Genomic DNA, 15,186 nt, shown 5'->3' with positions numbered 1-15,186 from the left:
CACACACACACACACACACACACACACACACACACACGTGCAAGCACTCACACAGAATCCCTGCTATGTTCTTCTCTACCAGGACACAAGGACGTGTACCATAGCCTCACTTCAGGTGACAGGGCGTGCCTTAATCTGCACACATAGAATGGTGGGCACCTGCTGAGCATGCACCATCCTCCAGCCCTGCCAGTCACTTAATGTCATCTGTTTACTCCCCAATCCATGAGGCAGGAATGTGTCCTTATAGAAATGGAGAAAGTGAACCACAGGGACATCATACAATTTGCTTAGAGAGTCACCTGTCTCAGGAGAAGCAGAGCTGGCATGGGAACTCAGACCATCCGTGTTCTGAGTAGAGATGCCAAAATCCCCACTCCACAGATGGAAGCTTAGAAAGGAAATGGAACACAGGCTTTGGAGGACCGATACAGCCTTCATCACCAAAGCAAACTCATATATACTGGTTACACGATGCACCCCATTAAAGCTGCCGAATCAATACTAGGAGGAACGTTAGTCTGCACAAGCCGCTGTTAGAAAAGCAGGACCCAGTGGGATGTAGACAGAGCCACTGCCTCCTAGGAACAGAGAAAGCTGTACACAGTGAAGAGATGAGCGGGCATTTTCCCAAGCCATCCAAACAGAGGGCATCTCTTCATTCTTTTAAGTTTTCCTGGGTTTTTACAAATGTACCTCCCTAAGTTGGTGTTGGTTTCTGATAGCAACAATCCCCAATCCCCCCAAAAGAACCCAAACTCCAAGTCCTCTTCTGCTTCTTCTGCTGTCTCCAACCCAGGCTGACTGACCTCTGTTGATCAAGGTCAGAATTAGTAGTGGGATTGGAGCAGCCTATAGCTAGAGATGGCTTTGGTGACGCTCACAGGTGGTAGAGCACTGAAAGGTTTTCCCCTTTAACAAAGAGCAGATCAGATCCTTGTTAAGAAGTAGCTTGTTAGAACGCTCGGGAAGGCAAGGAGAAAAACTGAGTCTACCGAAAAGTGGGCAGTGGGATGGGGAATCAGCCTGCTGTGCTGACATCACCCTTGTCATGGAGATCAATGGGGGAGACTGAACACCTGAGCATCTCCTTCGAGGTCAGAACCCACACTCTGCCATGTCAGAGATGTCAGTCCATCCCGCTTTCATTCTGAAGCCTCTCAGGGGCACTGTGTGCCTACAGAGTAAAGCACAGACCACACTCCCACGAGGTCACAAATGTGAGCACTTCCTCAAGAGAGAAGCAGCGATGGCTCAGAGAAGCTGAGCACACTGCCCCACATCACACAGCCAGGGCTAGGATTCATTTGTTTTCATTGGAGATGCAAGGAAAGGAGATCAGTGAGTAAGATCCCAGGTGGGTGGAGACTCATGGAGTCTGAGCCTGTCCCAAAGCCAGACAGGGTCCTGTGACAAGGCCCACCCTCTTAGTTCCCCTGAATCTGTCATTTAGCCCCTGGAGCATTCTCAGGAGCCCTCAGTGACTTACAGAGAAGATGGCAGCTAGGGTCTCAGTTCCACCGGTGCTCAGCGTGATGTATGGGATCTTGTCCTGAGGGATCCCAGATTCCCCAAAGATGCTATTGGTATAGAACCAGATCTGTAATACAGAAGAAAAGACATGTCATCCAGAGACCTCAGCCTCCTCCCTCAGTTAGAATAAGGTGTGAGGATCTCTCTACACAGTGCCACGGAGTCCAGACTCAGAGCTGAGCTGTGCCGTGTGGCCATGTGGCTTCCCCTCTTCTTCACTAAAAGACTTCTGTGTTCCTGGGAGTGATGTCTGCCCACCCGAGACATTGCTTCCTAGACTGCCTTGCAGTTAGGAGGATAGCAACAGAAATCTCGGTGGGGCTGGCGGAGGCTTCTTATTCTACTTACATTTATTTACATGTAACCAGTGCGTGTGTCAGGGGAAGGGATGTCAGAAGAAAAGTTGTAGGAGTCTCTTTCCACCACGTGGAATCCAGGGATTGAATGCAGGTCAGACGTGGTAGTAAGAACCTTTAGAGAATGAGCCGTCTCACTGGCAGCCTCTCCCTCCTGCCCAACCCCAATTTCTTCCTCCTCTTTTAAAGAAACTTTATCAAAGAGACACGCTCTCAAGTTTATTTTACTTTATTCTGCCCACTTTCCTTTCTGTAGTCAAGGCTGGCGAACGTGATGGTTGGAGCCTCAGTAGTCCTCTCGGTCAGTAACTAACCTTGGATAAGCATGCTCTGTGAGGATCAAAAACTGTTTCTACTCCACAAAACATTTGACTCTCACCCACTAGGAACTGCCCATGGTGGATCTACCACAGTATATACGGTACACACGATGCTCCTGAGGTCTGGGTAACTGCCATGGTGGATTTACAACAGTACATACGGTACACACAATGCTCCTGAGGTCTGGGTAACTGCTATGGTGGATCTACCACAGTATATACGGTACACACGATGCTCCTGGGGTCTGTGTAACTGTACATGTACAGTCAGGTCCAAAGGAAACTCCTACCCCCTGAACCAATATCCAGAAATGAGTTCAACCTGGACTCTAGGAGGGTCTCTGACTGTTAGATAAAAGCCAGCATTGCTCAGGAGCTTGTGAAACTGGTTTTCATCTACCAGAGGGAATCATTTCCCACACCCCTGGTATAGGGGACATATGGCTACCTGAGGTGCTTAACATCATATCAAAGCCCATGCTGGCCTCTAGGCTCCCTTAGTATCCCAAGTTCCTCTTACACGCTTTAAGACCTTGCTAGCGTTCTGTCCTTCTCACCTCCTCCTCTAACCTCACCAGTCACTCTTTCACTTCCTCTTATTCTTTCTCTCTGCTCCATTTTCTATCTCTTGCTATCCTGTTATCTCTACTGCTCTTGTCCAGTTTCCTGCTGCCCTAGCCCTGGTCATATCCGGTCTACTTCTTTTCTCTGCTCTGGACTCTTCCAGAGGTCTCCGGCTGTTCTCTCTCTGTCTCTCTCTCTCTCTCTCTGCTACAGTAAAAACCTTTGATCATATCATGGACTTGTCAGCAGTTTCTTCACTGGGTCCCTTCACATACAAAAACATCGGGACGGCGACAGCTCTTGGCAGAGCCATGGATGCTCACAGCTCAGGCTGAACACTGGCTATGCTGCTCTGATGCCTATGTGAGGAAGCCCTTGTTTCTAATCTATCTTGTTACAAACAGTTGTTTGAGAAGCTTGTACTCAGCAGCTGGGTAGGTTTGCAGTGATAGGTAATTCTACACAAGGCCTCATGAACACCCAGAGACACAGCTCAAATCAGTTACTGTCCTGATCCTTGCCATCAGTTGGCAGAGATGGGTCTTAACGTTCACACGAAGCAAGGGGACACTGCCCTCCCTGTGTTATCTGCCTCCCATTTGAGTGGCTGGGGGAGGTGGGACTTTAGTCTACCAATATAAACCTTGGCTACCAAATTTGCAGGGAACAGAGGCAGCCCCTCACTAGCCCGCCAGTTCTTGTGTGATTGAGGCTACCTACCTATCATTCCAAACCCCCAGTGTCCCTGGATTTGTCACCCAAGCTCCCTCCCCTTTGGGTAGCCATGGTCTCCCAGACCCCATCACGGTTGGATTGCAGACTTCGTTAAAAGGATTATTTATTGTCACCCCAACTCACTGGTTTTTAGGGAAACCATGCTCTCTGCCTTCCACTCACGGGGAGACAGAGCTTGCAGCCCCCACACAAACTTGGTATATATTTTCCTGTAGAAGCTTTCTCCAGCTCTGCGTCATCTCAGCTCAGAATCTCTCACCTGCTCCTCTGGCTTTTGTGACCCCTCTCTTTTCTGGTTTCCTTTCTCTGTGCAGTGGCACAGCCGTGGGCATCCTCAGCAGGTTGAAAGTCAGTGGTAAGAGTCACTGTGCATGACATTCTGTATTCACTGTCATGTGGCCATGGAGAGGGCTAAGCGATCTTGCTGAAGGCATTTAGACATCGCTAGACAGGAGCTGCCCTTCACCCCCGCCCCAACCCCAGCCTGGAGCCTGTGAGGTCTGCAGGGCTATCCTGTCCCATTCTGCCTGATCCATGAAACACCCTGCCCCTACACCTCATTCCAAGGAAGGGAGAAGTAACTGCCTTCGCTTTGACCTCTGTGTGAACTGAAGGTGATATGATTCGACAGTTTCAGGCCCTTGTGACATGAGGGAGGAAGTGTCTAGAACACTCAGAGTCATGGAGCCATGGAGCCACGGCTGCCCCCACCTCACAAAGTCTGCGTGAGCAGTTGCACCCACCTCCTCTTTTGCAGGTTGCCCCAGGTTCCCTCGTGCCCTGGTTCTAACATACTGAAGCAGCCATGGAATACCTCAAGGGGGCTCTGAGGTCCCTCACTGCTTGGGGCTTAAGTACATAGAGCTTGAGATTCAGACAATCAATGTTCAAATCTCCTTTCTACTACTTCTAGCTAGAAACCTTTGAAAAAAGTCGCAGTGTTTCTGTGCCCAACAGTGAGGCCTGAAGGACAGCCAACTCCTGGCCCCACAAGGCGCTATGTGTGCACGCGATCAGGACCACAGCCGAGTGCATAGTCAGGCCAGGGAGAGCAGATGACCCAGGTTGCTTTCTCTAGGTACACAACAGTGAGGTGGGAATCCAGGCTTCTGACTAAGTCCGAAGCTCTTTGTCCTGCGTCAGGCATATGAACTGGGGAGCGGAAAACAGTCACCCTCATGCCTGCAGCCCACCAGATAGATTTTTCTGGCACACCTCTGTGCAGTGGGGCTTGAAGCCACTCTGGCAGAATTCATCCATTACAGGATATGCAGATAGGAAATTAGGTCCTGGTGGAGGAGAAGGATCTGCCCAGCAATGTCCATCTAACAGCCTCGTTAAGTAAGAACTCCGCATGTCCTTAAGACTCCAAGTATGAGCCTTAGGAAACAGAGCATCCTTCCTCTCCCCTTAGAACAAGGAGTGTCTGATATACCCGACCTTGAACCTGTCTGAGGGAGGAAAATGGCAGGATGGGCCGTGGCTACCTGGGCCTAGGCTGAGCTCTGTACTCCCAACTCCATGTTGTTCTTCTCACTTAACCAGACCAAGGCAAAAGGCAGAAATGACTAAGGAGCCAAGTGATCTCATTTTACAGCAGAGTTTCCAAAAATAGAATCTGGAGATGGAGATGCTGAAACCAGGCAGAATGTGTGGCTGCTGTCTTCCTAGGCAGTCGTTTCTCCTGCTGGACAGGAGCCTTGCTGCCACTCCCTCCCCACCTGAGGATCACCCACACAATAGCAGGGGCGCCGGACTCTCATTGGGCATGTATAAGGCTGAGCTCCATCATCTGGGCTCTTTGGGGGTCCTCCCCACAGCTACCCTGCTCTCTCCCTCCCTCTCTTTCCCTCTCTCCCTCTCCCTCCCTCCCTCTCCCCCCCCTTCCTCTTTTAAATGTTCTCAGTGCTGTGTGCCTAGAAGCCTGTCTGCATCCTTAAGTGGATATCTCAAGGTGAGGCATCCCCCTCTGTTCCCTAGAAGCAGCCACACTCAGTTTCTTTACTTCTTAGATTTGGGGATTTTACCTTCTGGCACACTGGAGAGAATTAGAGGCCTGGAGCCTCCAGAGAGGCCTCAGCTCTGGCCCCAACAAGATGAAGCCACACCACCAAGACTGCTTCTATTTAAATCATTTTGGTCCTCTGTCCCTTTGTCTTCCTGTGTCTTTTTATTGAGAGCCATGATACTTTATTTCCAGGGACACACAGTAGGACAACAGGTGACAGTGCAAGGGACAACTGTGCTGGCTGCGTGGATAAGTCCACTCCAGCCTATCCCGTTCTACAGAGGTGGGAAGTGAGGACCAGCAAGTTCCACAGACGAAAGCCTCAGGAGAGGCTTACAGAGCTGGGCCTTGGAGTCAGACATGCGGGTCTCACATTCAGAGCCACCCTCCCTCAGTTTCTCTCTCTCTCTCTCTCTCTCTCTCTCTCTCTCTCTCTCTCTCTCTCTCTCTCTGTGTGTGTGTGTGTGTGTGTGTGTGTGTGTGTGTGTGTGTTGGGGTGGGGAAGTGTACTCACTGCATTGAGTCCACACAGCTGGTAGCTGGCCATGGTGATAATGACAGTGATGACCTGCCAGCGGACAAAAGGTGCCCTCAGCAGCTCCAGCACGGACACCAGGTGGACGTTCCTCTGCACACGGCTCTCAGCCAGTACCTCCTCCAGCTCTCGGGAGACATCTTCTTTGCCCAGAAACGTTTGGAAGGCTGTGAAGGAGAACCGACAGGAATTGGGGTGTTGGCCCTCTAGGATGCTGACCTTCCTTGGGCCCCACTACCTGGACATACCCTTGTCAGGGGCCTGTGATCTCCCGGAGACTGTACAAAAACTGTGCTTGAAAATGGGGGGATAAGGATCTAGAGACATAGCCAACTTTCCTGATGTCACCAAGTGGGCTGAGAGAGAGCCTGGGTCTACCAATCACCCCCCCCCCACACACACACACAGAGAAAATCAGAGCATGCTCAGTATTCAAACCCGTCTTCTGGGACAGTCGTCCCATTTATCTTTTATTTACAGTCCTGACCCTCATGCTGGGGGAAAATTGCATAGTATCAAGCATATCAAACCTTGCTTAGAGCTCCCGCACCAGAACTGCTGTTCCAGTGAAATTCACTGGGCACCTTCTGTTTCCCTGGCCCATCCTCACTGAGGGAGGTCAACGGCCACCTGGCCACAAGTTGGCCAACCCCAAAGTTGCCTCTATGGATGGAAGAGGACTGAACCTAATGACGTCACTGAAGCCCTTTCCATGTGACCCTCTGGAATGCGGATGTGCTGAGTGTGATAAGTCTCAAACAGGAGAGTGACGATCCACACGCTCTTGATAGATGTATTTCCAAGTCAAGCATTGCAAATCTCTAGCCATTGGAGGAACTGTATTTTAACCCTTGTACAAGCAGACCCCTGAGATCATAACAGCCAGATCACACAGCGTGCTTTCAGTGCAGAAGCTTGAATATTCATTGTCCTCGATCTTCCTGCTGCGGGGGGGGGGGGGGGGGGGGGAGGTGGCAGCGGTGATGGCCCCTGTGGACAGTCCATTCCAGACACAGCAGGCAGTGTCCTTAATGACATGGTTCCTACACCTCAGGCGTGAGAAATTGCTCTTTTTAAGTAGAAAAGTAAAGTGGCCAAGCCAACTCCAGATTTTCCAGGCAGCGAGCCCAGAAGGGCTTCAGTGGTACTGCAAGCTGCTTCCGAGTGTCTCTTTGGAAGACGCGATTTAATGCTTTTGCCAACACCAATTAATGGTACAGGTGAGAAGTGGCTGGGTTTCCACTGCACGCCAAGCTATTGTATTTTGAAATTGTTTTTCAAGTTCAAGATATAACATCCATGTTGTAAAACAGCCCTAGAGTTCGTGACCATGAAAATATTTTTCTCACCTTATCGGTATGTGTATTTCCATTACAAAATGTGGGAAACTTTATTGCCCCTACCCTTTCACCTTGAATAATTCAGTCAAATTATTATTATTATGATGATGCACAGAGTTCATCATAATTTCCCTCTGCAGCCTTTTCCTTGCTGACATCTCCATGGTCTGACTCTCTCGCTCCCTAAACTTTTTCTTCCCAGCATCCCTTCTTGCTATTGGATCTCTAAGTACCCCTCCAACACACACACACACACACACACACACACACACACACACACACACACACACACATCACCTTCTGTCATCACCAGGAGGCACCTGGCAGAGAACAGCTGCCAGGGTGATGTTTGTTAGCATGGCTTAGATGGTAAATCCAGACCCTTCCCTACAACAGGGACCTCCACTTTGGTACCAAGGACATCTTGGGCTGAGTAGCTGCAGTGGGGGCATTGGTGCATAGTAGGATGTTTGACACTGTCCCTGAATTCTAACTCTAGCTGTGACCATCTAAAAGGCCTTGGGATATTGCCAAGCACCTCTTGGGGTGAGACAAAGAGCAAGAAGCTCCTTGTTCCTCCCAAAGGAACACAGGCACACAGAGAGATACACAGACACGTACACCACACCTGTCCCACCCTCTAGCACACCACTTCCTCCCTTCCAGTACAGAATGAATCATCCAGACCCTGACCACTGGGGCCACCTTTTGCTTGTTAATTTTCAGGTATTTGAGCTGCATGCTTCCTGCTTTCTATGATTGCTCTATGCAGCTGTTATTGGGGCTTTAGCTTATTTAGGTTTGGGGCTCTTGCTATAGCATAAGACCCTCTCTATGAGAATGTCCACCTGGAGCTAAGCTGCATGGGGGAGGGGATTGAAGGGTGCTCCAGGCAGCTGGAGGAGGGGAACCTTCAGCAGCTGAAGACCATCCTGGAACTTGAGCAATGCAGACACCCACGGGCACCAGTGCCCATTTCTTTCTGTTTTCTGATTCAGTGCCTGTCCATCTTCTTGTTCATTGAGCTTCATCTCAGCCATCATCTCCTCCAGAGCAGAGCAAGCACAGGAGTGTAGGCCTAGGGTCTGGGGCCTGGGGTTGGAGCGAGGCTCCAAGGACATCCTCTGCTAAGGTCACGATAGGGGTGCGACAGTTAGGCTTCACTGACCATTTGACTGCACTTAGACTCATCTAGGAGACAAACTTGTGGACATGTCTGTGGGGAAGTCTCTAGATTGACTTAACCTAAGGCAAGAAGACTCATTTAGTGGCATCAACCGTGGGCTGGAGTCTTGGACTAAATAAAAAGAACTCCAGCTCTCGTCTGTCTGCTTCTCAACTGTGGATATGGTGGGACAGCAGCCACCTCAGGTTTCTGCCGCCATGGCTAGGCCAGCTCCTGTCCTACCTTCCCCAGCAGGATGGACTATGCCCACAAACCATGAGCCCAAATAAACCCATCCTTCCTCACGTGCTTCACTTCAGGTATTTCATCACTAACACAGAGGGAGAGACTGATATTTCTGAGACCAGAAGCTGTCAGCCCTCGGGACTGAGTTCACAGTAAGAAAACCCAGCTCTCCAGTCCCATGATGTCTGGGATCCAAGATGGCCTGGGCTTCACATCCTGCCCTGTGTCTCTTGTGTGACCCAGGACTAATTAACCACTTCTTGTCTTCTATGCATGATTCCATGAAATGGAAATGATAAAGCCCATCTTGTCAGGTTGTTTGTGTGATGTGGGATTAGACAGAAAAGGGGAGGTGATGTGGGATTCTCCTCTGTATGATGTGAATACCATTGGTTAATATAGAAACTGTCTTGGCCTGTGATAAGGCAAAAGAGTAGAGCTAGGTAGAGAAAACTAAACTGAATGCTGGGAGAAGGAAGGCAGAGTTAGATGCCATGTAGCTGCCGGCGGGAACAGACATGCCAGAACCTTGCTGGTAAGCCACAGCCATGTGGCAAAATGTAGATTAATAGAAATTGGTTAAATTATTATCTAAGAATTAGCCAATAAGAAACTAGAGCTAATGGGCCAAGCAGCGGTTTAATTAGAACAGTTTCTGTGTGGTTATTTCGGGGCTGAGCAGCCAGGAACAAACAAACAGCTCCTACAACAGTAGCCCCCATGACAGCTCGAGGGGACCCAGAGTGAGTGAGCAAGCTTGCATGTCTTACTCAGGGCCTCTGAGAGCCATGCTGCTGGTGTGAGCTCCATGCTAGCCTGAGGAACCCTCGGTGTGTTGGGCTGTGGAGGGACCCACCAGCCCTATGGCTGTTCATTAGCATCAGCAGGAGCTCAGTTTGTTGGAGACCACTATGGCCCTTGGCTGGACTCTAAATCCTGTGCCAGGAAGTTGGGAAGCAGCTTCCTGTTTTCTGCCTCTTTGAACAGATTCACAGGTTTTCCCTTCCCTAGGGTCACATGCTTGCAGTCTGGAAGAAAGGGCTCTGAAGGCTGTGGGGTAGGCAGCACCTGCACCCTGGGAGATTAGAGATGGAAGAGCTCTGCTTTTCCAGCCACTATGGTTAGTCAGCTTTCAGGGTCCCCAGCTTGATCTCTCATTCTAGTAAGTTCTAAGCATCACTTGTCCATTGGAGATTGAAAATGGGGCCTCTAGACGAGAAAGTCTCTGAGCAAACTGACAGAAACCGTGGCCTCATTTGGTCTATGCTTGGAGCATTTCCCGAGTCACTGATCGGTTTGCAGGTAGATGGAGGATGGGAAGCTGCAGAGCCTGAGAGGTAGAATCCCTATTGTGTAATCATTAGGTGTGTCCCCTACAGTGGTTTGAATGTGAATGACCCTCATAGGCTCATCTTTGAATGCTTGTTGGACCCTTTGGGAAGGATTAGGAGGTGTGGCTTTGTTGGAGGAGGTGTATCACTGGGAATACTGGGAGGTGAAATCACTCACAGTTTTCAAAAGATTCATTCCCAGTTCGTCCTCTGCCTCCTACTTGAAGACCAAGATGTGAGCTCTCAGCTGTTTCTACCACCATGCCTTTGCTTGGTGGATGCTCACTCTCCTAAACCATAAGCCCAATTAAAAGGTTTCTTTTATAAGCCTTGGCCATGGTGTTTCATCACAGCAATAAAAAATTATCAAATAACTCCCCTCTGCATGATCATATCACATTTTCTCAGTGGGATTTGAGTTATTTCTGTACTTGGAAAGGCTGCCTGTGTCCTTGACCCAAATGCTGCATGAACTCAGTTGGTGGATCACGGTTGCATGCATACGCTACTTCTGGCTATGTCCTTCCATGGTGGGGATGCCAGGTCTATGGATCAGTCTCCACCCTTGGGACCATATGTTACTTAATTACCTCCTTGCGTGTCTATCTCCAGACCCAGTCACTCTGTAGGCTTGGGGCCCTGAGGTGAATTGGGGGACACACAGTTCAGTCTGTGGTACCCGATGGAGTTCTTTTCTGTTGCTCTCATGAATTTCTGAGCCCCTGAATCCTGTGAGGCCAAGTATGGGTCAGACTTTCAGTTCCGAGCTCTTCCAGATCAATGAAGTGGTGTCTTGAGCTATGTGTGCCTCACAGACTCAACAGAACTGAAATCGAGCACAGCCTAACTCTGCACTTCAAACATCCCCCATGACACAGTGCCATGTATTTAAAACACAGAGAGCTGGGGCCATGGATGCTGCCCCTTAGTTGTGGGGCCTGGACAAATCATCCCTGCCTTGAGCCTTCTTCCTCAGGCTTGGTGTCTGCAAAGCCCCCTCGTGTCTATGTTCTGACTGGGCAAACATGTGATATACATAAGCCAGGGCTGTGATGGTTCATCTCCACTGTCACCTTGACTAACTTTAGAATCACCTAGGAGACACACTTCCAGATGTGTCCTTGAGGATGTTTTCCCAAGAGGTTTAACAGAGGAGAAGATCGTACCGTCCTACAGCTTAGAACCCCAGAGTGAAGAAAAGGGATGAAAGAAGGAAGTGAGGTAAGGATTGACATTCATGTCTCTCTGCTTCCTGGTCCCCAGAGATGGGAGAAGCAGCTGCACGCTCCTGCCACATGCCTTCCTTGCCACGATGGACTGTAGCCTCTGACCATGACCCAGAGTAAATGATTCACCCCTGACACTGCTGTCAGACAAGTAAGGAGTATGGAAGCCTCCTCATGACCACATTCAAACCCTAGCCTTACCACTTCCTTCAAGTTTCTGGGCCTCAGCTTTCTCACCAGAAAACTGGATATAATAGTATTGATGTGGTTGCTAGTACTGAATGTCAGCATACACGTCATTAGAATGCTACCTGGCTCCTGTTGAGGTACAGGCGCTATAAATATACAATAGGGGCTGGAGTTGAAGCTCAGTGATAGAGCCCTTGCCTAGCATGTGCAAGACCTAGGTCTGGTTGTAATTAATATTATATATCTGGTTGTGTGTGTGTGTGTGTGTGTGTGTGTGTGTGTGTGTGTGTGTGCAGCAATACATTGGCAATTGCAGCAGGTGCTGGCTGCATTCTCCCTCCCTTGACTAGTCTACCTTTTCTTCCTTTTCTTTGTCTAGACAGTGGGTACCAAATGTTGTAACCTTCTGTAGTGGCTTAAGTTGTATACCTGTTATCATATGGTACCTATGAATGTGAGCTCTGCAAACAGCCACCTGGTGTGCGTGGTGGTGGGGGTCACCCCAGGGTGGTCTGGTTCATCTGATTCCTGTCTTTGTAGGCCAAAGAGATTGGAGAACAGATACTGAGTCTCAGTGAAAATGTAAGCATGGAGGGGGCTGGGGATGCGGCTGCCAGCCAAGGCACACTGTGGGTGTGGGAACACTGCAGTACAGGAAGACTAAGTATGTTGGAGCACTGAGGATGCAGAAGGATCGAGGGTGCAGGAGGACTGAGGATGCGGGAGGACTGAGGATACAGGAACACTGAGGATGCAGGAGGACTGAGGATGCTAGGGTACTGAGGATGCGGGAGGACTGAGGATACAGGAACACTGAGGATGCAGGAGGACTGAGGATGCTAGGGTACTGAGGATGCGGGAGGACTGAGGATACAGGAACACTGAGGATGCAGGAGGACTGAGGATGCAGGAGCACTGAGGATGCAGGAGCACTGAGGATGCAGGAGCACTGAGGATGTTAGGGTACTGAGGATGCAGGAGCACTGAGGATGTTAGGGTACTGAGAATGCAGGAGGACTGAGGATGCAGGAGGACTGAGGATGCAGGAGCACTGAGGATGCAGGAGCACTGAGGATGCAGGAGCACTGAGGATGCAGGAGCACTGAGGATGCTAGGGTACTGAGGATGCAGGAGCACTGAGGATGCTAGGGTACTGAGGATGCTAGGGTACTGAGGATGCAGGAGCACTGAGGATGTTAGGGTACTGAGGATGCAGGAGGACTGAGGATGCAGGAGCACTGAGGATGCAGGAGCACTGAGGATACAGGAACACTGAGGATGCAGGAGCACTGAGGATGCTAGGGTACTGAGGATGCAGGAGCACTGAGGATGCAGGAGCACTGAGGATGCAGGAGGACTGAGGATTCTAGGGTACTGAGGATGTAGGAGCACTGAGGATGCAGGAGCACTGAGGATTCTAGGGTACTGAGGATGCAGGAGCACTGAGGATGCAGGAGCACTGAGGATGCAGGAGCACTGAGGATTCTAGTGTACTGAGGATATGAGATACTAAGGGGCCGGGGAATTAAGGATTCTGTCCAGCATCACCAGCTAGCAGAGAAGTATGGCTCTGCTAGTCCTTTGACTTTCTACTTCTGGTCCCCAGAACAACTGGACAGAGTTAGCTGATGTATAGGTAGTTGCTCTGAGCTGACAGCTTGTGACACTGCACTGTGGTGGCAGCCTTACTTTCTTTCTTTGAATACTCTTGACCTCTAGCAGAGTAAAGCCCAGAGAGGTCTGGAGGCTTCTTTCCCGTGACAAAGGAATATCACATGGAACATGCCCAATGGCTCTTTGTGCAGAGAGATGCTCTGAGCTCTTTGTCTTGCACAGTGCAAAGCTAAAGACTTCTAAAATAGGAGCTTAGACAGGACTGGTATTTAAGAGCAGACATCATGGGGCTTCCAGTGCAGGCTCAAGGTCACTTCATTGTCATAGCTGTGAAGGGGTGTAGGAGGAGATGTTGAGGCTTTATGGAGTTTTATACAATTTTACTGGGCCTGGGCCTGGAAGCTCGTGGTCTGTATGAGGATGTGGGAGACCCTGTAGTGTGGAGAAGCCAGCAAGGCAATCACTGTTTTCCTTCATGATCAGCACATAGTGATACATTGATTTGGTACAGTTTACCAGTCAGTGACTCGGATAATGATTAGCAAATTGGAGGATAATAATTCTGCCTTCTGATAGAAATAATCTGATAGATATACAGGTATTTTATAAAGAACCTGATAAGGATTAAAGGAGTGGTGGTGTATGCTTGTAACCTGGACCCTGGTGAGGGGCACCAGGAGCTGAGGGTCATCATGGCCACTGTGGTGGTCTGAGCGAGATGGTCCCCCATAGGCTCCTGCATGTGAATACTCAATTCCCAGTTGCTGCTGCTGACTGGGGAGGCTTAGGTGTGTGGCCTTGCTGGAGAAAGTGTGTTACTGGGAGTGAGCTTTGAGAGCCTAAGGCCTTGCTCTGCTCACAGCTTTTCTGTTTGGGGCCTGTGGTTCAAGACGTGAGCCCTAAGCTTCTGCGCCTGCCACTTTCTGTCATGCCTCCCTGACATGATGGACTTTCATCCCTCTGGAACTGCAAACCCTAATAAACCCGTTCTTCCACGAGCTGCTTTGGTCATGGCATTTTATCACAGCAACTTACACAGTTATAGAGTGTGTCTGAAGCCAGCCTGGGGCAAAAGAGACTGAGTCAAAGGAAAAATTCCTCAAAGAAATTGAAGATTTAAAAACCAACCGTGACAGCACAAACCAAGATGTGACACAGTTGGGGACACTGCCTGCGCTCCAGTTACAAAGCATTGCAAGCTTGAAGGGAATTGGCTGAGAATGCCTGGCAGAAAGTGTAAAATTAACAAATGATTAATAATACTAATTAGCAGTAATACCTCAAGGAAAGGGGGACATTTCTGCAGGAGTGTAAAAGTAGTACTTTAAAAAAAAAATCATGCAATGAAAAGAGGTCTTTGGAAATGTTTCTGTATGGCAGTCAAAATAGTGTCCTCAGACGAGCAAGAAGAGTTCTCGCAGCTGTACGCCTAAAGCAACACCAGGGCTGGGGAGATGGCTCACAGTGAGGAAAGAGCTTGCCAAGAAAGCAGGTGGATCTGAGTTCAGAACCCAGAATCCAGGCAAAGTCAGACAGTGTGCGTCTGTGAGCCCAGTACTCCTGAGGCAAGACGGGAGGCGGGAGGCGGATACAGGATCCTCAGACGACCCTGGCAGACACAGCAGAAAACAACAGAGACCCTGTCAAGGACTGGTGTATGGCCACCTGTTCCGTGTGTGTGTGTGTGTGTGTGTGTGTGTGTGTGTGTGTGTGTGTGTGTGTGTATGAAAGGGGAGAGAGAAAAAGAGAGAGAAAACCCCCAGCATCTTGTAAAAAGGTTTTTTCTTTTCTTTCTTTCTTTCTCTTTCTTTCTTTCTTTTTTTTTTTTTTTTTTTTTTTTTTGAGACAGGGTTTCTCTGTGTAGCTTTGGAACCTATAGACCAGGCTGACCTTGAACTCACAGAGATCTGCTTGCCTCTGCCTCCTGAGTGCTGGGATTAAAGGCGTGTGCCACCACCGGTCCGTGAGTTTTTCTTTTCATCCCTACTATAAAATAATCCAAATGAGTTCTATGAGCTTTGCAA

General features: G+C 49.4%; 2 protein-coding genes across 5 annotated transcripts in view; one reads left to right on the top strand and one right to left on the bottom strand.

Annotated features, from left to right (window-relative positions):
• Nucleotides 1-15,186, top strand: part of Tmem128 (transmembrane protein 128) — a 286,921-nt gene that overhangs the window by 147,940 nt on the left and 123,795 nt on the right. The window lies entirely within an intron of this gene.
• Slc2a9 (solute carrier family 2 member 9) overlaps nucleotides 1-15,186 on the bottom strand; it is a 128,423-nt gene that overhangs the window by 51,194 nt on the left and 62,043 nt on the right. For all 4 annotated transcript variants that reach the window (XR_012907293.1, XR_012907294.1, XM_075943699.1 and 1 more), the window contains exons 7-8: nucleotides 6,031-6,218; nucleotides 1,490-1,600 (exon numbers count right to left, since the gene is read on the bottom strand). Coding sequence is in view for 2 of the 4 variants with exons in the window: in XM_075943699.1 (XP_075799814.1) it covers nucleotides 1,490-1,600; nucleotides 6,031-6,218 (299 nt within the window). In the remaining 2 variants the exon portion in view is untranslated. The remainder of the gene's footprint in view (nucleotides 1-1,489; nucleotides 1,601-6,030; nucleotides 6,219-15,186) is intronic.

Source organism: Microtus pennsylvanicus, chromosome 12 (assembly GCF_037038515.1).
Source record: "Microtus pennsylvanicus isolate mMicPen1 chromosome 12, mMicPen1.hap1, whole genome shotgun sequence".
NCBI classification, from domain to species: Eukaryota; Metazoa; Chordata; class Mammalia; order Rodentia; family Cricetidae; genus Microtus; species Microtus pennsylvanicus.
Note: the sequence above shows the minus strand (reverse complement) of the source record. Positions and strands in the feature narration are given on the sequence as shown.